Consider the following 25,512-nt stretch of genomic DNA (forward strand, 5'->3'; position numbering starts at 1 on the left):
ACACGAAGAAAAGTCACAAAAGTTCAAATTCGTCTAGTTCGTCAAGATATTCAAGTTCTATGATCCGAGCAAGGGAAAAGGCCAAAGTTGCAGAACTGCTGACTGAACAGGCGATGTTGTCTAAAACTCAACAAATTCAGAAATTAGAACTTGAAGTGAAAATCGCTAAAGCTCAAGCCAGAGAGAAGGCTTTCCGTGAAATCGTTGATGAAGATAATGTAAACAGATTGTCAAACGAATATATTGTTCTTTCAGAAGTCAACGGATCCTCAAGTAACAGTGATCATTCTAGTACGGTAAAACCAAGTGATCTTCCACATACAGCCATACCGCCATTGATACATGTAAATGATAAACAAACAAGTGCAAGTAATTTAAATCAACCCATCTCGAGTACACCGCTTATTTATCGTCAACCGCGAGAGCAAACCCTGCCTAACTGCACAAAGAATACCACACCGCAAGGTCAACGTCTTAACCCCACAGCCAATGAATTTCAACCGACAAACACTGAATGTTTGGATTCAACACAGTTACAGACAAGGTCAAACGAAAATCAGAATGCTACAAGCTCTAATATTCAACACGATGTGGTTTTGATGCATAGACAATTAATGGCTGCAATGACATTACCTCAACCGGAAGTAAATAAGTTTAAAGGCGACCCGATAGAATACACGCCATTCATTAAAGCCTTCAACGCAAGGATTCGGTCTAAAGTCTCCAACAGTGCCGATTGTCTCTATTATCTTGAACAGCACTTAGAAGGAGAGCCTAGACATTTAATCGACGGATGTTTACATCTAGATCCCGAAGAATGATTTGAAGAAGCGTTACAACTTTTGGATCAAGAATATGGCGACCCATACAAGCTTTCAATATCGTACACAGACAAAGTTCTTAATTGGTCCTTAGTTAAAGAAGATTCGTCAGCATTAAAGAAATTTTCTCTGTTTCTCATCAAGTGTAGAAACGCCATGAGTAGTTTATCTTATATGTTAGTCTTGAATCACCCACCAAATATGCAGTGCATTGTACAGAAACTCCCATACAGTCTTCAAGCAAGATGGAGAGAACGTGTTGTCCGAATGCGAAAGGTTGAAATGAAAACTGCATTATTCACTGACCTGGTAGACTTTATAAAGGATGCTGCAGAAGCTGCAAACGATCCCATATACGGTAAAGACGCTTTGGTGAAACCGAGTTCAACGAACAGTCAAGCTACTAAACCACATTATCAGCATAAAGATTTACACGGACATTGTAGGAAACCGTTTATACCCAAACAGAAAAGCTTTGCTACAAATACGAGTTCAGTATCGTCGAATTCCGGGTGCTCAAACGGGACCGGGTACAAAAATCAGTTATCAGAAGTTGGACTAAGCTGTAAACTTTGTAAGGGCGCTCATGGTTTAGATAATTGCCCAACCTTTGCGAAGAAAACAATGGAAGATAAGAAGACTTTCTTGGTAAACAATAGACTCTGCTTTAGTTGCTTCGGAACAAATCACATGGCTAAGGGATGATTACAAAAGGCCACATGCAGTAAATGTCAAAAGAAACATCCAACAACTTTACATATTGATGGATTCAGTCTTCAAATGGTTGATAATCATCTTGAATCGTCTAAGGCTAGTGAAAATACAGCTAACTTGATATCAGATGTTATTCCTAAAACAGTGTGCAATGTAACCAGATCAGTAAACTCTATTATTTTACAACCCATCCTTCCAGTACGTTTACAGTGGAAAGATAAAATGGTTATTACGCTTGCCTTTTATGATAATGGCAGCAGCGGTTGTTTTCTACTAAAAGACACCCAGACGAAATTAAATGCCAAAGGAGTCTCAACGAAAGTACAACTGGGCACCATGCATGGTCAAGACATGTTAGACTCAGAAATGATAAATAACCTGTTGGTGCTTGACATCGATGGCAATAATGGAATAGAATTACCTAAAACGTACACAGTAGGTGAAATACCCGTCACACTCTCACAGGTTCCTACACCAGAAATCGTTAGTAAATGGGAACACCTTCAAGATATAGCAAAGAAAATCCCTCAACTTATTCAAGGATGCGACATTGGGCTTCTCATCGGTAGTAATTGTCCCGTAGCTCTAGGGCCGTTAGAAGTAAAACCTAGTGAAGGAAATGGACCATTTGCTATGCGCTTGCCTCATGGTTGGACCGTGTGTGGGCCAGTTGCCGTAGAAGAATCTTTGTCAACAAACGAAGTCTCAGTAAATCGCATAACTGTTCGAGAAGTAGAAAGGTTCAAGGAAATATTCTCACCGCAAACAGTTCTTGAAATGTTCGAAAGAGACTTTAACGAGGATCCGATCAATCAAAACTCAGAAGAATATGGTTTGTCTCAAGACGACAGGAAGTTTATAGAAATTGTCAATGATGGTATAAGTAACGTAAACGGCCACTATCAGATCCCACTTCCTTTTCGTAAAGAGCATATTCTCTTCCCAGATAACCGACTTCAAGCTGTTAAACGCTGTGAATGGCAGAAGAAAAAGATGTCAAGCGATTCTCAGTATTATGAACATTATAAACGTTTTATTCAAGACAATATCGATAAGGGTTTTATCGAGAAAGTTCCTGAAAATGCCTCACCGGAACCAGGACATTCGTGGTATCTTCCGCATCATGGGGTCTACCACCCTCGTAAATTAGACAAGATAAGAGTCGTGTTCGATTGTAGCGCGCAGTACCAAGGTATCTCTTTGAATAATCAGCTACTACAGGGCCCAAACCTGACAAACTCATTGATTGGTGTATTAACTCGATTTCGGGACGAACGTATCGCATTCATGGGAGACATCGAATCAATGTTCCATCAGGTAATGGTCCCACCTCACCATCGAGACTTTCTACGACTTCTATGGTGGAAGGACGGCGACATTGATAACGACTTAGAGGAGTTCCGTATGTGTGTACATCTGTTTGGAGCTGCCTCATCCCCCAGCTGCTCAAACTTCGCATTAAAGAAGACTGCGGATGAATCAGAAGAAGAGTTTGGTAAAACTGTCGCAAATGTTATTCGTAATAACTTTTATGTAGACGATTGCCTCAAAAGTGTCAAGACTCCAGAAATCGCTAAAGACTTAATACGAAGGTTACAAGGTGCATGCCTTAAAGGCGGATTTAGGTTGACCAAGTTCATCTGTTCTGATAAAGAGGTTCTTGAATCTATTCCAGAGGACGAAAGGGCTAAGGAAGTTCGGGAGTTGGATTTGAATTTAGAACCTACCAGTAGAACGAGCACTTGGCGTAAAATGGGTTGTTTCATCGGACACTTTTGGTTTCACAATCACCTTAAAGGACAGACCTTTAACTCGCAGAGGTATCTTATCCATGGTATCGTCAATCTATGACCCACTCGGATTTGTTTCCCCGGTAACGTTAACAGCCAAACGAATATTACAGGATTTATGCCGCCTTGATCTTGATTGGGATGACGCTATACCAGTGGAGTATCAACGACAATGGTTAAACTGGAAAGATAATCTTCTGGCTTTAGAGAAGATAGAGATTCAACGATGTGTTAAACCGGTTGAATTTGGACCTATACTATCAAAGCAAGTTCATGTATTTTCGGATGCAAGTTCTACAGCGTATGGAGCGGTTGCTTATCTTCGACTCAAGGATAATAACGATCGAATACACTGTTCATTTTTACTAGGTAAAAGTAGACTCGCACCCATAAAGACAGTTACTATACCGAGACTCGAACTAACGGCCGCTACAGTATCAACACGCATTGGCCAACTGTTGTTAAATGAGTTGACTGATAAACCGGATTCTGTCTTTTATCACACAGACTCAACTACTGTCTTAAGATACATTCATAATGACCAACGACGATTCAAAATCTTTGTTGCGAACAGAGTTCAAACGATTCGTAACTGCTCAGAACCATCCCAATGGCTGTATATCGACACTAAAAGTAATCCAGCTGATGACGCCTCACGTGGTTTAACAAGCTTAACATTCCTACAGTCAAACAGATGGCTTAAAGGTCCCGAATTCTTATGGAAGCCAGAAGAGGAATGGATCAAACAACCAGTGTTACCTGGACTAATTCCCTCATCAGATCCTGAAGTAAAGGATGAAGTTTCTAATTGTGTAACGAACGTAACTTGTTCTGATAATAATCCTGTGAAGTTGTTTATTGAACACTATTCAGATTGGCACAGATTAAAACGTGCTGTTGTTATATTTTTACGGTTTAAATCAATTCTACTGCGTTTGAGTAAGGACAGAAAAGATCATAATCATTTAAATAGATCAGAAGAAGCCTTTATGACTGAACGGAGGAAATCCTCATTCAGATCCTTAAACTTACCCATAACTGTAGAAATGGAGAAAGCAGAAAGTAGTATTTTTAAGTACGTTCACGAACATCAATACGCTGAAGAACTTAAAGTTCTTAGATCAACAGACTTCAATCAGAATAATCGTCGCCAACAGTTTAAGTGCAAAAAGTTGTTAACGAAGAATTTGTCAAATTTATGGAAGCTCGATCCAGTTATCGATAATGGTGTTCTCCGCGTTGGTGGACGGTTAGACAGAGCCGACGTCTCGGAATCCTTAAAGCACCCTGTAATCGTTCCCAGAAAGGGTCACTTAACAGAACTCGTCATTCGCCATGCTCATCAACGACTTGCTCATGCAGGAAGAGGTCATGTTCTAGCATCGCTACGAGAAAAGTATTGGATAATAGGAGCCAACGCCGCAGTACGCCAGGTGATAACTAAATGTGTTCCCTGTCGACGCAACCGAGCTAAACCAAACATACAGAAAATGGCGGATTTGCCAGCCGAAAGAGTCAACCCCTCACCACCGTTTACCTACGTGGGATTAGATTATTTCGGACCGTTCTATATTAAGGATGGACGACGTGAACTTAAACGTTACGGAGCTATTTTCACTTGTCTAGCTAGCAGAAGTATTCACATCGAAGTTTCGAACTCTTTGGAAACGGATTCATTCATACAAGCTCTTCAACGTTTCATAGCCTGAAGAGGACCCGTTAGACAGATACGAAGTGATAATGGATCCAACTTCATTGGTGCCGAAAAGGAGCTTCGTCAGGCATTAGATGAAATGGACAAGGATAAAGTTAGAAATAAATTACTGCATTTCAACGTTGATTGGATATTCAACCCCCCAACCGCAAGCCACATGGGAGGAATTTGGGAGCGCCAAATTCGCTCAATTAGAAAGGTCTTCAATTTTCTCCTCAAGGAACATGGAAGATGTCTAGATGATGAATCGTTTAGAACTTTAATGTGCGAGGTCGAACAAATCTTAAACTCTAGACCTCTTACATTTTTTTCTTCTGATAAAGACGATTTAGATCCCTTAACGCCCAATCACATCTTAACTACTAAGACTCAAGTTGTTTTATCACCGCCTGGATGTTTTCAACGTGAAGATCTATATCTACGTCGCAGGTGGCGCAGAGTCCAGTATCTCGCCAATCTGTTTTGGACCCGATGGAAGAAGGAGTATATGATATGTTTACAGGAACGCAATAAATGGTGTCATCCTCAACGTAATGTCCAGATTGATGATATTGTTCTTGTGTGTGATGACAGTCTCCCTAGAAACGAATGGATAATGGGAAGAATCGTTTCAACAGAAACTGATAATAAAGGACTAGTTAGAGCTGCTAAAATTAGAACGTCAACCACTCAACTACGCCGACCTATTGCTAAATTGGTTCTACTACTTGAGAAGGAAGATGGTGATTAACGTGTTAAAGTGACTTTTAAGTGATTTAATGTTTAATAGTATTTAAATGACTTTAATGGTATTACGGTTTAACGTGGACAATTTTTAATGTGTTTAAACGGCTGCAGTTATTAAGACTGAATATTAGTTTGTAAATTGATTTCCTAATTTAGGGACCGGGTATGTGCCCGCAGCCGATCAATTTATGTATTTTAGTTTAACGGTTAGAGGGAGGCAACTCTCTTTATTAAAAAGGATGATGTAAGCAAGCGGGAAGCGTGCAAAAGAAAGATGGCGAAGTAAACAGCGGTCTCAAACTATTTGAAACCGTTGTCAACGGTATTAACGTTAAAGTTTTCCTATAGATGCTCAATGCTTATGTCACACGGTTAACGGATATTGAGTGTCGATGGCGAACTGTATAAGCTGCTAGTTTAAGGTCTCAATTCGTCGTGTCTATGTGAAAGGCTAACGGTAAACAAGACATCGGCTATTGAGTATTGGTAATGGCATGGCTGCAGTTTCAAGTTAAAGGGACGGTGACGCGTTTCAATACCGCTATGTACAAGGTTTAAGGTTTACTTATAAATCCTATGGTGGACAGAATAAAGAAATTTTATGGTTTAAATGTATTTACTTTATCGAGTTTACGGCCACCATACATTGTACTGTATCCCTGACCTCCCCTGCGCGCGCTGTATCAAGTCTGTCATTGAGTCGAGTCAGTCGACAGGCGTGGTTTCGAATCCCCGGTTGTACGTGACAAGGAGTAGGGTTGCCTGTCCAACCTCGTGGGTTTTCTCCGGGTCCTCCGCAAGCGAATTATTGAAATAAAATTAAACCATTTGTTAGTCCCGAAATGAACTAGTTTGTGTCGAGTGGACGTTAAACCCCATTTCTCTCTCCCCTGACCTCCCGAATAGGATGTAAATAAACCAATGCCAGTGGATGGTGAATCAGAATTCATGAATGGACAGATAGACTACTTTTTTATACGCCCACATTAAAATGTGGTCGTATATTGTTGTCGCCCCCGTCCGTCCGTCCGGCGTCCACAATTGCTTGTGGACGCTCTAGAGGCTAAAGTTAATATCCGATTGACTTTAAATTTCTATACAGTGTTTAAGGCCATGAAACGAAGAAGCCTATTGATTTTCAGCGATTTCCGATAATTACTGCCAGAGTTATGGCCTTTGATCACTTCAAAAAATCTTGTGGACGCTCTAGAGGCTAAAGTTAATATCCGATTGACCTTAAATTTATACACAGTGTTTAAGGTCATGAAGCGAAGAAGCCTATTGATTTTCAGCGATTTACGATAAGTACTGCCAGAGTTATGTCCCTTGATCACTTTGAAAAATCTTTTGGACACTCTAAAGGCTAAAGTTCATATCCGATTGACTCTAAAATTTATACACAGTGTTTAGGGTCATGAGATGAAGTCTATTCATTTTCAGTGATTTTCGATATTTACAGCTAGAGTTATGGCCCTTGATCACTTTGAAAAATCTTGTGGACGCTCTAGAGGCCAAAGTCAATATCCGGTTGACTTTAAATTTATACACAGTGTTTAAGGTCATGAGACAAAGAAGTCTATTCATTTTAAGTGATTTTCGATAATTACTGTCACAGTTATGGCCCTTGATCACTTTGAAAAATCTTGTGACGCTCTAGAGGCTAAAGTTAGCATCCGATTAACTTTAGATTGATACACAGAGTTTAAGAGCTTGAGACGAACAAGTATATTGATTTTCAATGAATTTTTATGACTTGAACAGCTAAATCCATGATATTAAAAACCAAACAAATTCTAATGGTTTTCTGATAATTACTTCATGAGTGTATTATAAATGTTTCATTACCGAAAGAAGTAAAAATATGCACAACACTTGTTGACTGCCCGGACGATTTAGCTGCTATGGGCGTATGTTTCGTTGCCTAGCAACCTATCTTTTTATACGCCAAAACTGAAATGTGGGCATATTATTGTCAGGCCGTCTCTACATCCACAAGTCTATTAAAGTTAATATCCGATTGATAAACAGTTTTTAAGGTCATGAGACAAAGAAGCCTATAAATTTTCAGCGAAAGTTATGGTCCTTATTATCGTATTGACATTGAATTTATAGTGTTTAAGGTCATGATACATAATATAGGACATTAAACCCCATTTCATTTCATTGCAGGTCATGAGACGAAGAAGTCTTAATTTTCAACGATTTCTGATAATTACTGCCAGAGTTACGGTCCTTGATCACATAATCCAAAATGAAATGAAATGGGGTTTAACGTTCTATTGTTTTTCTCCTATACTGGGCTAATGTACAAGGGCATAGGCCATACAGTGTGCGTTGAGGGAAATTTTGCCCGGGCAGCGGCACTATGGCCTACTTTTATATCGAATTCCAACTGCCAAGGAATCTTTTACGTCCTGCACCACTGACAAGATGAAACCACATCGGAATAAAGCCCATAATCAACCATGTGATTATGAACAGATTGAAACGGAATTGCCATTTAATAATCTAATTTAAAAATGGATGTACAAGACTTTGTGTATATCGTAACAAACAGTAGCAATGAAAAAAGAGACTACGCTGAATGCAGTAATTTTACTGAAATTTTCAAATTATTCCTTGTTCAAAATCTTACTTAAGGAATCTTTAATTGTTTTTTTTCTTCAATAAGCTTACAGATTACAGTTTTTTTTGTGTTTACAACATTACTATAATTCTTTCATCCTACATCAGAACTACAGATATTTCTTGTGTTTCTTAAAATCGTGTAGTTCTTTACTAATAGTACATGTAATGTATGCTTGACAGGTCAGATTTTATTCTGTTCCCATCTGCTGTAAGATGGCACCAGTAATGGTTACTCAACCCAAAATTTAGTTACATGTCTGGTCCATAACACTATCATTGGGCATGATGGATTCTTCATATCGTAATACTCCTGTAATGTATTTATTTTAGATTTTGTCAAAAGATGAGGTAAAAAAAATTATCAATGGAGGAAAGCAATGCTTCAGGTTCGCACCTTCATCAGTCTCAATATGGAAAATTCTGTATGTTGCAAAGAATTAATCACTTAAACATACGTTATTCAAGAGCTCAATCTGCCTATTGCAGGTTTTTCTTTAGACCTGAAATGTTATATTATATAAACTATTAATTAGACATTTATTTACATGACAAGCATAAAATCAACTCTTGATACCATCGGATATCTCTGATATTAACTAGATTAGAACGGTTCAGCCATATTTTGATTTAATTTAGAAATGAAGGAGCGAGACTTAGCTTTGAACAACCAGTACGGTGGTTGCAATTATTGTACATGTCTTGTCAAACCTTCAAAGACTAATATCTTTGCTTGCAATAGAGTAATTTGAACGAAATTTTCAATATATTCATTTTGCATTATCTATTTTCAAACTATTATAATAAGAACGGCCTGCTTTTTATCTAAATCTTGCATAATGTATCTTTAATCTTTTCAATACACATGGCCCCAGTCATTGGGTCATCACACAGGTCACAGCCTAGGTAACAATTTTCTGTGGGATCCAGTAACTGGGCCTATTCCAAGCCATGAATTAACTAGAATGCTTACAACCCAATTCAATTAAACACAGTAGGACCAAAAGTGAATAGGCCTAGCTGTAGTAGAATGACGATCACAAAGCTAGTCACCACAGTGACCAGTAAGGAATGGATTAAATGGGTATCAGTATCACTGAGCAATTCACTGAGCAAAATAATACTTTTAAAATTATGTGTCTTAAAGATACATTATGGGAGATTTTAATAGAGAGTTGGCCATTCTTGCTATAAAAGTTCAAAAATAGATGATGAAAGAGGACTATATTGAAAATTTCAGTCAAATTACTTTATTCTGAACAAAGTTATCACCATTGTAATTTTTGACTAGAAATAGGCGTCAACTCTCTCTTTGCCGTCTCCGAGAATGGCCGATCGTTTGATTGACAGGCGTTAACTCCACCTACATAATCTTGATTATCAAGTAACGTTTTCAATGACTGTGGTACCGTTAGCCTATTCGGTTTGAGATAGGGTTGGAATTCAATTCGTATCACATTTATTTTTACTACAAATTAAAAATAAGACTTTTAATATATAAAAAAGAAGCGAAAGTTTGAAAAGAATGTACCAAAACAATGAGGATAATTATAGCTGTATATATCGAAATTTCAATCACATTGACTGACATGCGGCATCGCTCAACAGCGGCCTAGCTTCGTACACTCTATCATTTAGCCTCGATCTTAAATTTCCGGGAGTATGACGTCTACTTAATGGTTAATCTCCGCTTACAATGGCATTTAAAAATTTAATCAATCAATGAAATCCCCTCTAAATCCAAGCCAAATCCAAGCCATCCGTGGGTCTACAGAGTTGATTTTGTGCTTGTTGTGTAAATAAAGATCTAATTTATAATTTCTATGACATCTGAAGTCTAAATAAAGACTTGTAATAATCAGATTAAGCTCGTGCATAATGTATGTTAAAATATTTTTTAAGTTCTTTGAAATCCTATCGTCCTGTTTAGTTGAAATCCTGTCATCCTGCTTTGAAATGCTAAATGATCACTTAATACCCTCAGTTCTCATATATTTGGTACCTTATCTTTTATCTTAAGTGCTAGTCCACGAGAAAACCATGCAGAAATCGGGAAGGTGAGGGGTCGGCCGATTCCATTCATATTCACAGGGTTTGGTCATGCCCATGAGACTACTCGATAGCCAAAACCGCCGATTTCAGAAATTGACCATAGCTGAGATACGGCAAACAGGTGTTTTTGAGGGCTTTTTGCTCATTTTTTCGTTAATTTTAGGCATTGTTAGCTGCTGTTTTTCAGGTTGTAAATGAGTACTTATGAAACAAATGATGATTCGATATATTAGGCTAGGTAGTAATGTTTCAAAAAAGGGAAAAAAGAAAAATCTATCTTTCCACTGAAGGGTGCCATTTGGTTATTCCTGAAGGGTATAAATCGAACCCTATAAAGTGCCCAACTTTATGCCCTCGATATCTCCACTGCCGCGGGGTCCCATGAATTCTTTTTGTGGTTGTTAGTAAATGGGTACAAGGTCTCTCGATTAAAAAAATAAAATTTCATATATCTTCATACGCATGCGCGATAACATTGTCTAAGTTTTGACAATTTTGATATTGGATCATCTGATATTGATATGTTCTAATCAATATAGTGACAAAATATGGATGATAGTAACACCGTTCTACTGATATTTACTATTTGTCAATGATTATAACATCGTCCTGATGATATTTACTATTTTTCAATGACACCGTCCTGCTCATATTTACTATTTTTTAATGATAGTAACATCGTCCCGCTGATATTTACTATTTTTCAATGATAGTAACATCGTCCCACTGATATTTACTATTTTTCAATGATAGTAACACCGTTCTACTGATATTTACTATTTGTCAATGATTATAACACCGTCCTGATGATATTTACTATTTTTCAATGATAGTAACATCGTCCCGCTGATATTCACTATTTGTCAATGATAGTAACACCGTTCTGCTGATAGTTACTATTTGTCAATGATTATAACACTGTCCTGCTCATATTTACTATTTGTCAATGATAGTAACATCGTCCCGCTGATATTTACTATTTGTCAATGATAGTAACACCGTTCTACTGATATTTACTATTTTTCAATGATAGTAACACCATCCTGATGATATTTACTATTTTTCAATGATAGTAACAACATCCTGATGATATTAACTATTTGTCAATGATAGTAACACCGTTCTACTGATATTTACTATTTGTCAATGATTATAACACCGCCCTGATGATATTTACTATTTTTCAATTATAGTAACATCGTCCCGCTGATATTTACTACATATTTGTCAATGATAGTAACACCGTTCTACTGATATTTACTATTTGTCAATGATTATAACACCGTCCTGATGATATTTACTATTTTTCAATGACACCGTCCTGCTCATATTTACTATTTTTCAATGATAATAACATCATCCCGCTGATATTTACTATTTTTCAATGATAGTAACATCGTTCCGCTGATATTTACTATTTGTCAATGATTATAACACCGTTCTGCTGATATTTACTATTTGTCAATGATTATAACACTGTCCTGATGATATTTACTATATGTCAATGATTTTAACACCGTTCTGCTGATATTTACTATTTATCAATGATTATAAGACCTTTGTGATGATATTTACTATTTGTCAATGATAGTAACACCGTCCTGCTGATAGATCCTGATATATATTGAGGAGATTAGATTCATGAGGTACTTCCACTATTTTATCCTTCTGATATTTTGTAAAAATTTATGAATGTAAATTTTGTATGATATTTTGCGAGGGTTCATGAATGTAAATTTTGTATCTGTATTTGATATTTTGTAAGGAAAGGATTCATTGAATGTCTCTGATATATTGTGAAAAATTATGAATGTAGTTTTTGTATTACATTTGATATTTTGTAAGGGTTCATTAATGTAATTAGATGTGATATTTTGTAAGGATTAGTATTCCCTCCCGACAGTAAATTTTGTATATATTTGATATTTTGTGAGGATTAAGGATTGACTCACGAGGTCAATAACGGGCATTGTCCAATATAGTAAACATATATCTTAAAGTCCCCAATTAACACTATAGCTATCTGAACTTTTCTCTGTAAAGATAACGTAATCGGCAATGATCCCGGTCAACTGTCACTCTTGTTTCTTTCCTGGTTTGAAATTGGGTCAATCTCATTGTCCTCTGCGAGGAAATCCTCATTGCGCATGCGCTGTATTTATCGGAAGTTTACGAGACAGCCGACAGCATGGCTAGCAGACAAATCAAACCTATATCGTCTTTACTAGTAAAGTAACTTCGTCTCGCAGTGAGTCTAATTGGGGAAAAATGATGATAGTCATGCTACTGACGCTACACAACCCAAACAAGCAAAATTACAAGCTTTGCCGTCTTCGTCTCGCAGTGAGTCCCAGTCGGAAAAAGATGTTTAAAACATCATATATTATTATAGGACGACAAGTTGAAGTGTTATGTATGTTCACGATATAATTTAGCTATAACATACGACAAATTATTCTAATCTTCAGACTTGGCAACTGAAAATTTTGTTTGGCTAGTGGTTTTGAAAATTTACTTATGTTTGCACAAGTAAGTTCAAAATGCTGTGTAGAGCCTTGCTTGTAGGTAGGGTATAGTCTAAATATTGATAATTAACTCGTTGGTCGCAGGTAGAGGTTAAGATAACATCGGTCCTGAAAATTGAAAGAAAAGAAAAAATCTTGCCGTTTTAGTCCTGCTGACCTGGAACTTTTTAGAGTGTAGAATTTATTTTCCAATCTTGAGGATTTAGGCCTACATTTTACTATTCAATGACTACTGTGAGCTATGACAGTTCTTTCAACTGCAACTTATAATGAGATCTGTACATATCAAGAGATTTAAGAGTGAAATAATGCGAATTTTAGCAAATTTTCACTTCCAGTTGCAGTAAGAGTTGTCATACGAACATTATGTTGCGAAAACATAGCAGCTGTGAAGGCGTCCGTATTATACTACATTTGTTTGAATATCAGTTTGATAATATTGGGGATAAAGCTTCGTAAAATTGTCGAATTTATCTGATTTTTGTCAAAATTACCCACTATTTTTGAGAATGTAGTTATAGACATATATGAAATTTTATTTTTTTAATCGAGAGACCTGATACCCAGTTACTAACAACCACAAAAAGAATTCATGGGACCCCGCGGCAGTGGAGATATCGCGGCATAAAGTTAGGGTACTTTATAAGGTTTGATTTATACACTTCAGGAATAACCAAATGGCACCCCTCAGTGGAAAGATAGATTTTTCTTTCTTCATTTTTTTTTAAACATTACTACCTAGCCTAATATATCGAATCATCATTTGTTTCATAAGTACTCATTTGCAACCTGAAAAACAGCAGCTAACATTGCCTAAAATTGACGAAAAAATGAGAAAAAAGCCCCCAAAACACCTGCCTGCCGTATCTCGGCTAGAGTCAATTTCTGAGATCGGCGGTTTTGGCTGTCGAGTAGTCTCATGGGCATGACCAAACCCTATGAATATGAATGGAATCGGCCGACCCCTCACCTTCCCGATTTTGCACGATTTTGCATGGTTTTCTCGTGGACAAGCACTTAATACACACCTTGGCTTGGTTATTACTATCTTACTTACTTTTTCTTCAAAAATACTATTTGTTTTTTACAGGAGTAAAGGCTGGAAGGCAACTGAAGAAAATCAGTATTAACTAAAGATCACTAAACTTACCTAACAACACAACAAATACCAGAAGGGAAATCTTCAGCAAAAAACAGATACATTTGAATACAGTGTAACATCTAATTCTCTTCACCCGTTAATAAATTATTACTATGATACGCTCTGAGAAGAAGTCGAGCTACTTCAACTGGACAAATTAACTGATTACTAGAAATCTGAAGGAGCTGCTCATGCCTTAACACTGTCTCACAGTTTACAAACAGAACAGGTTTGTTTGATGCCAAAAGTGATATTATGCAAATATATAAAACATGTTTGGAAAATTGTTCTTGCGGATGATTTCACAGAAAGCACTTTGTTTGACTATTATGAAGATGATGATGACGGAGATAATGATAAAGATATAGAATGTGTGTTGACTAATAGTTCATTTACCGAGTGTATTGATAAATAGTCTGTTTATCAACATATGGAGTGTATTGTTTATCAACATATTGAGTGTACTGTTTATCAACATATTGAGTGTATTGATAAAGAATTGGGTGAAAAAACATATTTAGTGTACTGAAAAATAATTTTTTATCAACTTATCAATTGTATTGATAACTTTTGTTGATCACCATATTGACTGCATTAGATAAAGTGTTATAAACTTGTTGAGTGCATTGATACATATAGAGAATCTCCTATCAGTATTTTTTGATATCAAAAAATATCAACACAAGTTGATAAAGTAACAAAAAAACAAGGCTCTGCCGAGTTTTTTTTACTTTATCAACGAATGTTGATATTTTTTGATATAAAAAAAGACGAGTAGGTGATTTTATTTATCACCCAATCCCGTCTTTTAAAATTATGTGTCTTAAAGATACATTATGGGAGAGTTGGCCATTCTTGCTATAAAAGTTCAAAAATAGATGATGAAAGAGGAATATATTGAAAATTTCAGTCAAATTACTTTATTCTGAACAAAGTTATCACCATTGTCATTTTTGACTAGAAATAGGCGTCAACTCTCTCTTCGTCGTCTCCGAGAATGGCCGATCGTTTGGTTGACAGGTGTTAACTCCACCTACAAAAGTTAATAAGGTAACAAAAAACAAGGTAGATTTCACTTTTACTGAACATTACGGCGTAGTGATACATCATTTTTGACAGCAATTCAACCATTGCAAAGTCTTTTATATTGACCCAGTGTTTCCATCAAGGTCAATTGAATAACAATAGTTCATTTTTAATTAAAAAAAAAAGTTACGTTTAATAAGAAATGAACTGTTCTTTGAAAATAAAAAAAGTAGTTCCTTTTCAACTGACCAATCAAATTCATGTAAAGCGATATCTCCTTAGGAGATAGCGCAGTAGATTATGAAATATATCACACAAGCGATATCTACTGTAGAATGTATTATTGGATGATAAAATTTATTAAGTGTTCAGAAATGTTTGTTTATCAGCTTATAGACTGTATTGATATAGTATTACAAACTTTTATAAATATTACTGTAAATAATTTTATGTTTATTTTCTTAACTATAGTGTGAATAATATGTTCATTTTATCAACTATAGTGTATCAAGTGTATTGATAAATTTTGTTGATAACAATATTGACTTATTGAGTGCATTGATACATAGTTTATTCAGTGTTATGAAGTGTTTATCAGCTTATTGACTGTATGTATAATTTTTTCATTTAATCAACTATAGTGTACTAATTGCTAATTAGTTAAAATAACTTATTGTTCATATGAACTATAGTGTGAATAATTTATTTCTCATTTTATTAATCATACTGTGAATAATGATTTGCTCATTTTATCAACTATAGTGAAAATAATTTATTTTCCTCATTTTAACAACTGTAGTGAAATTATTATATTGTTTATTTTATCAACTATAGTGTGAATGATTTATTGGCGATTTTATAAACTATAGTGAAAATAATTTATTGGCCATTTTGTTAACTATATTGTAGATAGTTTATTGTCATTTTATCAATTATGGTGTGAATAATTTGTTCATTTTATCAGCTATAATTTATTGATTGATTAATAAAAAGATGTCGATATTATATTTCTTGTTGTAATTCTTCATAAATTGAGAAAACTTGCTATTTTGAAGGAAAATAGATATGAAAAATTCACATAAATAGCAGACAATTAATATTCAATGGCAATTTGATAAATGTCAGCACGATTTCAAAATCAGAGAGGCACTTTAATTAAATCATTCTAGAAAACGATTTACTAAATGGATCAAAGCATGACACATGACACATTGGTCAGAATAACACTGGCCACCTCAACGCCATATTCTTGTCCTGCCATCCGCAGTTGATAGCAATACCGACTCTTATCTGTGAAAAAAAAAACGTTCCCCACTGTCTGTCTCACCAGTTCTGGTGTTGTTGGGCAAACTGTAGACGTTCACGTCGATGGCGTGGGGTGGGGATCGGTCCACGGTAAGGTCTACGGCAATGGATGTTCTCTCTGGTAAGACGTCGGCGCACTGCATCGGCACTAATGGCTCTTCCGTGTGTTCCCACTGTCTGACGTGCTGTCTCAGATGCCTGTGTGAAGGGATTCTGCAATTGCTGTCGCAGAACATAGCAGTCTTTAGGCCTTGTGGTAACCCGTGGTCTACCAGTTTGGGGGGCGGTCATCCGTGGTGTTGGTGGCTCGAAAGCGTTGCTGAAGCCTGTAGATGGTCCGAACATTGACCTGGAAGTGATTGGCAACGGCTTGGGCAGTGTGGCGAGCGTCGAGTATTCCAAGCACCTGGTTCCTCTGAGCTGTCGTGAGTCGTGGCATGCTGCTGACGTTGTAGTGTGAATGATTCAACCAGGTATGAGGTGCATTTTGTAGGACTGGTCCCGGTGAACAGCACGTGCAGCATGAGTTACTTGAAAATCATGGAGAACACATTACCATCCCAGAAGTCAGGTTGCGTTTTTGAGAATATTTCCTGGGTTCAATTCCGTATTTGAGAAGGAGCCTTATTGCTCAGGTAAGGTTGGAGATGTGGTCACAAATATACAATAAAAACATTTGACATGTTTTATGCAATGCGTCTATTCAGATTAACATACCAACCCGACGTTTCGTTTGCTGCTTAGTATATGTCATGTACAGATTGATCGATATGGAAAATTTACACAAATTAAAATAATTGTAACAGACATTAATATTTAATGGAAAAGCCATTGTTAAACCATTATTAAAGAAATCGAACATGGATCCAGATATTCTGTCGAGTTACCGTCCAGTCAGTAATCTATCTTACATTTCAAAACTGCTAGAAAAGTGTGTTCTAAATCAATTAAATGATCATATTTATTCCAATAACCTTCAAAATCCATTACAATCTGCCTACAAACAATACCACAGCACAGAAACTGCTTTACTCAAAATCACCAACGATATCTACCGAACTTTAGATCAACAGAAATGTGTTATCTTGGTACTCTTAAATCTTATATACCTGTAGATCGCTCAGCCGCATTTGATATGCTCGATACCGAAGATTTCCTTGATGCATTATGGTGTGAAATTAGCTTGCGTGGTTCTGTCTTTAACTGGGTTAAGTCATATCTAACCAATCGCACCCAAGCTGTCAGAATTAGAGATTCAACATCCGATGATAATATAATGCCTTGTGAGGTACCGCAAGGTTCTGTACTCGGACCTGTACTTTTTATCATCTTCACAAAGTCTACCATTAAGATTGCTGAAGGCTATGGGCTAAATATTCATGTGTTTGCGCACGACTCCCAACTTTATATTGAATTTGAGACAGACTCTCAACATTCCACGATACAAAATATAGAACTTTGTCCCACGGAAATTCTTGCGTTGATGACAGAACATTTTTTGAAATTAAATCCAAATAAAACAGAAAATGTAGTCGTTGGAACTAACTAACAACTCTAAAAAATTGATCAAACGCTAGTTAATTTTGATAAAGAAGTGATCTCAGGATCCTATAACTCTCCAAATATTGGTGCTGTATTAGACTCGAACCTATCGTTTAACGATCACATACAAAGTATTTGCTCCACCACCTTCTATCATATACATCGAATTTGAAAGATCCAACGCTATCCCAATTATGAAAATAAAGGAGAACTCATTCACGTATACATCTCAACTAAACTAGGTTACCAAAATGGTTTACTATACGGCTTACCAGACTATCAGATTAACAAACTACGTCATGTTCAAAATTCAGCAGCTCGGTGCCTCACTAAAAGTAGAAATAGCAACACATCTCCACGGTATTGCAATCTCTACATTGGTTCCCAATTCAGCAAAGAATTAAGTTCAAGTTACTCCTCTTTATCTGCAAAGCGTTAAACGGCCAAGCTCCATCTCATATAAAAAGTCTTGTAGAACCCTATACTACCAGCAGAAATCTTCGTTCTCAGAAAAAACATATTCTAAAATCTCCAGCTATTAACTTACAATTTATACTGGCCCTTTTCTTTGGAATGACTACCACAGTCAATGAAACAATTACCGTCTGTGGGCCATTTTAAATCTCAACTCAAAACATTCTTGTTTCAAAACCCTGATCTGTAAATAATCAGTGCCAACAGCGCCTTAGAAATTGTTTTTGTTCTGTATTAACGCGCTTTACAAATAACCATATCATTATTATTATTATCAGGATTACTATTAAAATAGTAATTCAAGTACAGATGGATCGGTATGGAAAATTCACACAAATTAAAGTAATTGTGGCAGGCAAGTAATATTCAATCGCCACACGCCCTATGTGTAGTACATACATTTGCGCCCATGATTTGGGTTTTTTGGGGAATAACAGATCGATCGGTATGGAAAACTTATACCAAACAAGATAACTGTAGCAGCCAGTTAATATATTATGGCAATTATATTATCCCCACACACCTTATGCGTTTAACATGGCAATTTTGTAATCGGCACACACCCTAAATGCACGTATTACATGCATTTGTGCACGGTATTTTAGGGTTACGACGGCCGACTTTCGAATTGTGTAAGTATAGATATACCATTTTGTGAAATACACACACATTCACGCCAAAGAACATGATAAATCCGTCATATAATTATGCATTTATACGTTTGTGGGTGTGGAGACGTAATCCTCCCAACGAGCCACGGTGTAAGACGCTGGTTCATTTATCAGGGTATCCGGTCTAGGTGCTGGCCGAGGAAGTTCCTCGGGATTTCCAATCGTGGTTTCCACTTGTCAGTGATGCAGAACAGTGTCTAGTCGTACACGTTGGTAATCAAGTAAAAGAACCCTTGACTGACAGTTGAGTAGTTGAATAAGAGTAGGCCGTGTGATTTCACATTATAAAGAAACACCGCTTTGAAAATGTAGATCGCATTACCACAAAGTAACTATTTTAGTGGTCCAGTCTTCACTATTGTGATAGAATTACTTATTTCAATACAAACTGTAACGATATGTGTTGACAATTGTGCGTTTGAACCTATTTGAAATTGCGTTAGGAGTCTGAGACTATCAATTGTAGAGTTAAACTGTGTGTTTAACGATACATTTAATTGTAGCTAATGGTTGGGTAGTGAAACTTGGGAATGGTCGAACCATGCGACTTTATCTACACCCCACCCAATTGCCCCATGCTGATTGCAAACTTGTCTCAAGTTTATCAAAAGATAGGTTGCCTGGCAACTAAACATGCGCCCACAGCACCTTTGTCTTCGGAGAAGTCCGTATGGGTCATATTTGTTGTTTTGCAGGTGGAAACATCAAAATGACACAAAAGCTGATCAAAAGAAACAACCTATTAATAAGTAATAAAGTAATTAGCCTGTAGAGAGTCCACAATATTTTTCAATGTCAGTGAGGGCTATAACTCTGCCAGTAATTATTGGTAGTCACTGAAAATCAATGGTTTTTTTTCGTCTGATGACCATAACACTTACATCTTGTATAAGAGAGAGAGAGAAATGGGGTTTAACGTCCACTCGACACAAACTAGGTAATTTCGGGACTAACATGGTTTAATTTTATTTCAATAATTCGCTTGTGCGTAGGGGTCTTTAGCAGTGGGGGGAAATCGGAGGACCCGGAGAAAACCCACGGGGTTGGACAGGCGACCCTACTCCTTGTCACGTACGACCGGGGATTCGAAACCACGCCAGTTGACTCAATGACAGGCTTTCTGAAACAGCGCGCACATGCTAACCATTCGGCTATCCAACCCCCCTCTTGTATAAGTCAATTGGATTATAACTTTAGCCTTTAGAGCGTCTTTATGACCTCAAGAGGGTCCACAAGCTAAAAATGTGATTTTTTGTACAATCAGGGGCCATAATTCAGAAAGCTATGGTTCGATATACGTGAATATCTACTGGAACAGAGATCCTTTGGATATAAACATATTATTTAAGTTTCATCAAAATAGGATAAAAACTGTGACCTCTTTAAAACATTACATACTTTTCCACTATTATCGCACAAGGAGCGGCCATTTTCACGAAATTCGAATTCAACCATCATTAGGGTCTAACCATGATATATTTGAATAGTTTCGAAAGAAACCGAGATGTTTGGGTTGTAAACATCTTTTTAAGATTCATCAAAATCGGATAAGACTTGTGACCTCTGGAGTGTCCACAAGCTAAAAACGTGATTTTTTGTACAATCAGGGGCCATAATCCATAAAGTTACAGTCTGATACATGTCAATATCGAAAGAAACAGACCTCTTTGGACGATAAACCTATATTAAAATTGTGACCTGTAGCATGTCCACCCCAAAACAAATTGTGGACGGACAGACGGACAGGGACGACAACAATATACGTCCATATCAAAATGTGGGCGTAAAAAACTGATTTAATTATTTCACAAAGTTTAATGAATAATGATTACGTTACATATGCATGAATTAAAACCAAATCACAGTCTAGATATTTCAAAATTAATAAACAATTATCACAATTTTCCATAATATATACAATATTTCAAAATATAAAACAAAATGTTACACGTATATACATTCAAAATTTGTAATGAAATAATAAGATCCAATGAAAAAAGTTCTTTATTGTTACATTATCATCAACTCAACTGTCTGTAAATAAACGATGTAAATAAACGATGTAATAACATAACATAACATAACATATTACATTTGATATAGTGCACATTACTGCCATGCATTCAATGGCGCTTCACAAAGTCTTACACAAACGTTAAAGAAATGCTTTACGAAAAAAAATATGTTTTGAGTTTCTTTTTAAAATCCGTTACAGTTTGACATTGTTTCACACTTTCTGGAAGGGTATTCCAGAGCCGCGGTCCTAGCACACTGAACGATCTGCAAATGTTTTATTTTTTGTCTTGGGTATAAATAACATATTTTTTGATGACGATCTCGTATTGTATGATGAAGTTTGGGACTGCAATAATTCAGAAAGGTAGGCAGGGGCAAGGTTGTGGAGACACTTATACACCAGTACCAGTAGCTTGAATTGGCATCTGACTTCAACTGGCAATATATGAAGTTCTTTCAGAGCACCAGTCGAGCTATGGCCGTAATTAACACCAAGAATTAGCTTTGCAGTAAAATTTTGAATTCGTTGGAGAGGTTGAAGAATAGTTGCTGGCAAACCACAGAGCAGACTATTTCCGTAATCCATATGGAAGAAAACTAAAGAAATGGCAATTTGAAGAGATGATTCTCGCAAAAGAAACGGTCTCAATTTCCGCAAGTTGAACATTGCCGAAGCAGCACAACAAGTCTTCTGGGCAAAATGACTATTTAAGTTTAAGTTTTCGTCCAAATGCATCCCCAGGAATTTAACACGGGATGAAGACCCAACTACAGAATCCCCAACTCTTAATTTGTGGATGGTAGACTTGTGGAGCTGACGGCTACCACCGAAGATAATAACCTCAGTTTTTTCGTCGTTCATCTTTAGTCAATTATGCAGCATCCAGATTTTAACGTCGTCTAAGGACTCTGATAGGCGGGAAGCAATATGAGATTCTGAATCAAGATCTCCGGCTTTAAAACTGTCATACAAGCTGTGGTCATCGGCGTACCCAACTAATGTTTGATTGTGTCTGATGCAGGATGCTAGTGTACTGGTATAGCAGATAAAGTAGATCGGACCATTGATGCTACCTTGTGGAACTGAAAAATTTACATATTCTAGAATTCAATTTTTAATAAGCTCAATCTTGAAATGCATTTACTAAGCTCCATCTAGAATGCATTTTACCAATCTAGATCTTGAAATTTCTCCTGTACCATTTTTCTTCTGGTATTCTTCTCTAGATTTCATTATTCCCTACAATGATATATTTGATCAGATAATTTATGTTACATACAGTACACAACCCATCATATTATGTGATCAGCATGAATTATAATACCAATATAGATCACCTGAAAATCAATGAGGATGGTCTTCTCCAGGGCTCCAATATTAATATAAATGCCATTAAATCTAAAAATGACAACACAGGTGAAGTGAATACAGAGGACATGACCGTTCATGCAGCCGGAAATACTCCTGTAACAAGGTACTGCTTAAACTTTGCAGTACTTATCCATTTTTACAATCTAATAATACATTTCAGGCCTTGATTTCAGTTTATTGGATTAATATATTAGGAATTTCATCGCTCTCACGTAATTAGAACTAAAGTTATCGTGTCCCAAAGCATCAACCAATCAAATTGCTTATCTCTGCTTACCCTAAGTAGAGAATTCTCATCTTCTAACTCAAGGCATTCACCTAATAAACACCTAAGCCAAGTGTGAACATTCTAACTCAATTAGAATGATAGTTATTGTGTTCCAAAGTCTCACCCAATTGCTTATCGCTCTGCTTACCCCGAACATGCTCATTATCGAACTTAGTCAAGGTATTGATGTAATGAAACTATACACCAAGTTTCATCACTCTCACTTAATTACAACTAAAGTTATCGTGTCCCAAAGCATCAACCAATCAAATTGCTTATCTCTGCTTACCCTAGGCAGAAAGTGCTCATCTTTGAACTCCATCAAGGCATTGACCTAATAAACACCTACACCAAGTTTGAACATTATAGCTCAATTAGAAGGAGAGTTATTGTGTTCTAAAATCTCCGCCAATCAAATAGCTTATCACTCTGCTTACCCTGAGCAGAAAATGCTCATTATCGAACATAGTCAAGGTATTGATGTAATGAAATTATACATCAAGCTTCATCACTCAATCAATTTGCTTATCTCTGCTTAACCTAAGCCGAAAATGCTCATCTTTGCACTCATCTTTATTAGGTATTGACCTAATAAACACCTACACCGTCACCAAGTTTGAACATTCTACCTCAATTAGAAAGAGTTATTGTGTCCCAAAAAGTGTGACGGACAGACAAACTGACGGACAGACAGACAAACGAACCCATTTTAATAGTTCCCTGCTTTCTTCGTAAGGCGGGGGACAATAAATTTTTTTAGAGAGTTCACAATACAAGATTCACAAAATAATACACAGTGAACATTAACAAAGTGATGGTTGGGCGACTCTTCGAACTAGCCAAACCCTTACAGAAATTCTGACCTGTAGGGTGTTTATGGAGTATATTGTACAGTAACAACCATTAAACATACATTATGCATGAGCTAAATCTGCCTATTGCAAGTCTTTCTTTAGGCCTGAAATGTTTTCTAAATTATTAATTAGACATTAATTAAAAATACATTATGTAAGATTTAGATAAAGAGCTAGCCATTATTGCTATAACAGTTTGAAAATAGATGTAAAATGAATAATTTGAAATTTCATGCAAATTACTCTATTGCGAATGAAGATATGATCCTTTGAAGTTTGACAAGATGTGTGCATTAATTGCAACCACTTTACTTAAGCTAAGCCTTAATACTCCAATTCTAAATTAAATCGAAATACGGCTGAACCGTTCTAATCTATTTAATATCGGAGACATCCCATGGCATCAAGAGTTGATTATGGTCTGGATCAGTTTATTAATATCTTATTAATAATTTAGATAACTTTTCAGGCCTAAAGAAAGACCTGCAATAGGCAGATTTAGCTCTTGCATAATGTAAGTTTAACTAATCATCTCTTGATGTCATCTGATTTCTCTGATATTAGCTAGATTAGAACGGTTCAGCCATATTTTGATTTAATCTTAAAAAGGAGGAGCGAGACTTAGCTTTGAACAACCAGTACGGTCGATGCAATTATTGCACACGTCTTTTCAAAACTTCAAAGGCTAATATCATCGCTGGCAATAAAGCAATTTGAATGAAATTTTCAATATTATTCATTTCACATTATCTATTTTCGAACTATTATAGCAAAAATGGCTAGCTCTCTATCTAAATCTTACATAATGTATCTGTAAGTTGAAATGGAGGCATATAATTAGAAAGTATAAAGAAATTACTTGAAATTACTTCTGCTGAAGTCTTTAGTTTGATTTTTTCAACTTAAACATCCAACATCAATACATTCTTGTGTCTTCTCTCTGCTTAAGGTGCTTTATTTTTCTCCAAATCAACTTCTAAAAAGTATAAATAAAACATAATGTGTAAAAATATTTAGCTACTGCCATGTACATGTACACTAACATAGTTAAAAATACCGCATTGGTTAACCTTCACTTCACTACACAAAAGGCCAATTCAGAATTAGATTAGAGGCCTTGTGCATGTTTAGGCCTATATTTTACAGAAACTATTCTGAGATGCATCAATGTCCTTGTACGTTGTAAATCGCCACAAACTGGATTTGTCTGTTCTATTTCTGGTCAGTTTAACGCCCCAATTTATTTTTAGCTTGAGAAAATTGTAAAATAAGTGGGTTGAAGTTATTTATTTCCTTCTGGTAGCCTATTCAGAAGCTTATATTCAAACTAGTTCAAAATTGCAAGGTATTCAAGACCGAATGCTGTTGCACATGTCGTCATTTTGCCAGGAACAGGCTATAGTTTACGGTACTGTGCATGCCCAAAGCAAGCTAGAGCCAGAGATTTTAAGACAGCTACAGGTGGGGTTGTTAAACTGGTTTATTTGGTCCCACCTTTGTGTTCAGACGATATTCAATCCAGTTCAATGTCAACGTCTGAACGCACTATAATATAAAAGGAGAGTCTTTGTGTGCTGGTAAATTTGTACAGATAATCTAACCTTTACTAATAACTTGGTGCAGTAATAATAAGCTTAGCTTTTTCTATGGAAAGAATCTGGGTGGCGATTAATTTGTTTACAAATTAAATTTGCAAAATTAACATAATATTTGACATTATCTCACTTTCCCTTACTAATGACATACACATGTGCTTAGGAATAGTTATTGGGTCCATGGACTGTTTTTCTTTTTTATATGTAAGGTAAACTTATGTACCAGCCACCCTCCTCCCTTTGTTCACTCATTGTTTCCAGTCCATGTTTCCACTTGTCAG

At 36.4% G+C, this 25,512-nt stretch overlaps 1 protein-coding gene across 6 annotated transcripts; it reads left to right on the top strand.

Moving 5' to 3' along the window:
- The first annotated feature begins 1,274 nt into the window (after positions 1-1,274).
- On the top strand, positions 1,275-16,112 carry LOC126828362 (uncharacterized). 6 transcript variants are annotated; one of them, XM_050558113.2, is made up of 2 exons: positions 1,275-6,324; positions 14,058-16,035. In XM_050558113.2, exon 1 carries the CDS (start codon positions 1,602-1,604, stop codon positions 3,384-3,386), a length of 1,785 nt encoding a protein of 594 aa, XP_050414070.1. In that variant the 5' UTR covers positions 1,275-1,601; the 3' UTR covers positions 3,387-6,324; positions 14,058-16,035. The 6 variants fall into 6 exon arrangements, 1 of the variants encoding a protein (XP_050414070.1); XR_008788716.1 differs by lacking the exon at positions 1,275-6,324 and adding an exon at positions 8,585-8,779 and having other exon boundaries at positions 14,058-16,112; XR_007683003.2 differs by lacking the exon at positions 1,275-6,324 and adding an exon at positions 12,193-12,785 and having other exon boundaries at positions 14,058-16,112.
- The last annotated feature ends 9,400 nt before the right edge of the window (positions 16,113-25,512 follow it).

This window comes from Patella vulgata, chromosome 7 (genome assembly GCF_932274485.2).
Source record: "Patella vulgata chromosome 7, xgPatVulg1.2, whole genome shotgun sequence".
NCBI classification, from domain to species: domain Eukaryota; kingdom Metazoa; phylum Mollusca; class Gastropoda; family Patellidae; genus Patella; species Patella vulgata.

Excerpts from the sequence above, each read along its gene's own strand:
- LOC126828362 (XM_050558113.2), top strand. The coding sequence starts at position 1,602 with ATGGTTGATAATCATCTTGAATCGTCTAAGGCTAGTGAAAATACAGCT.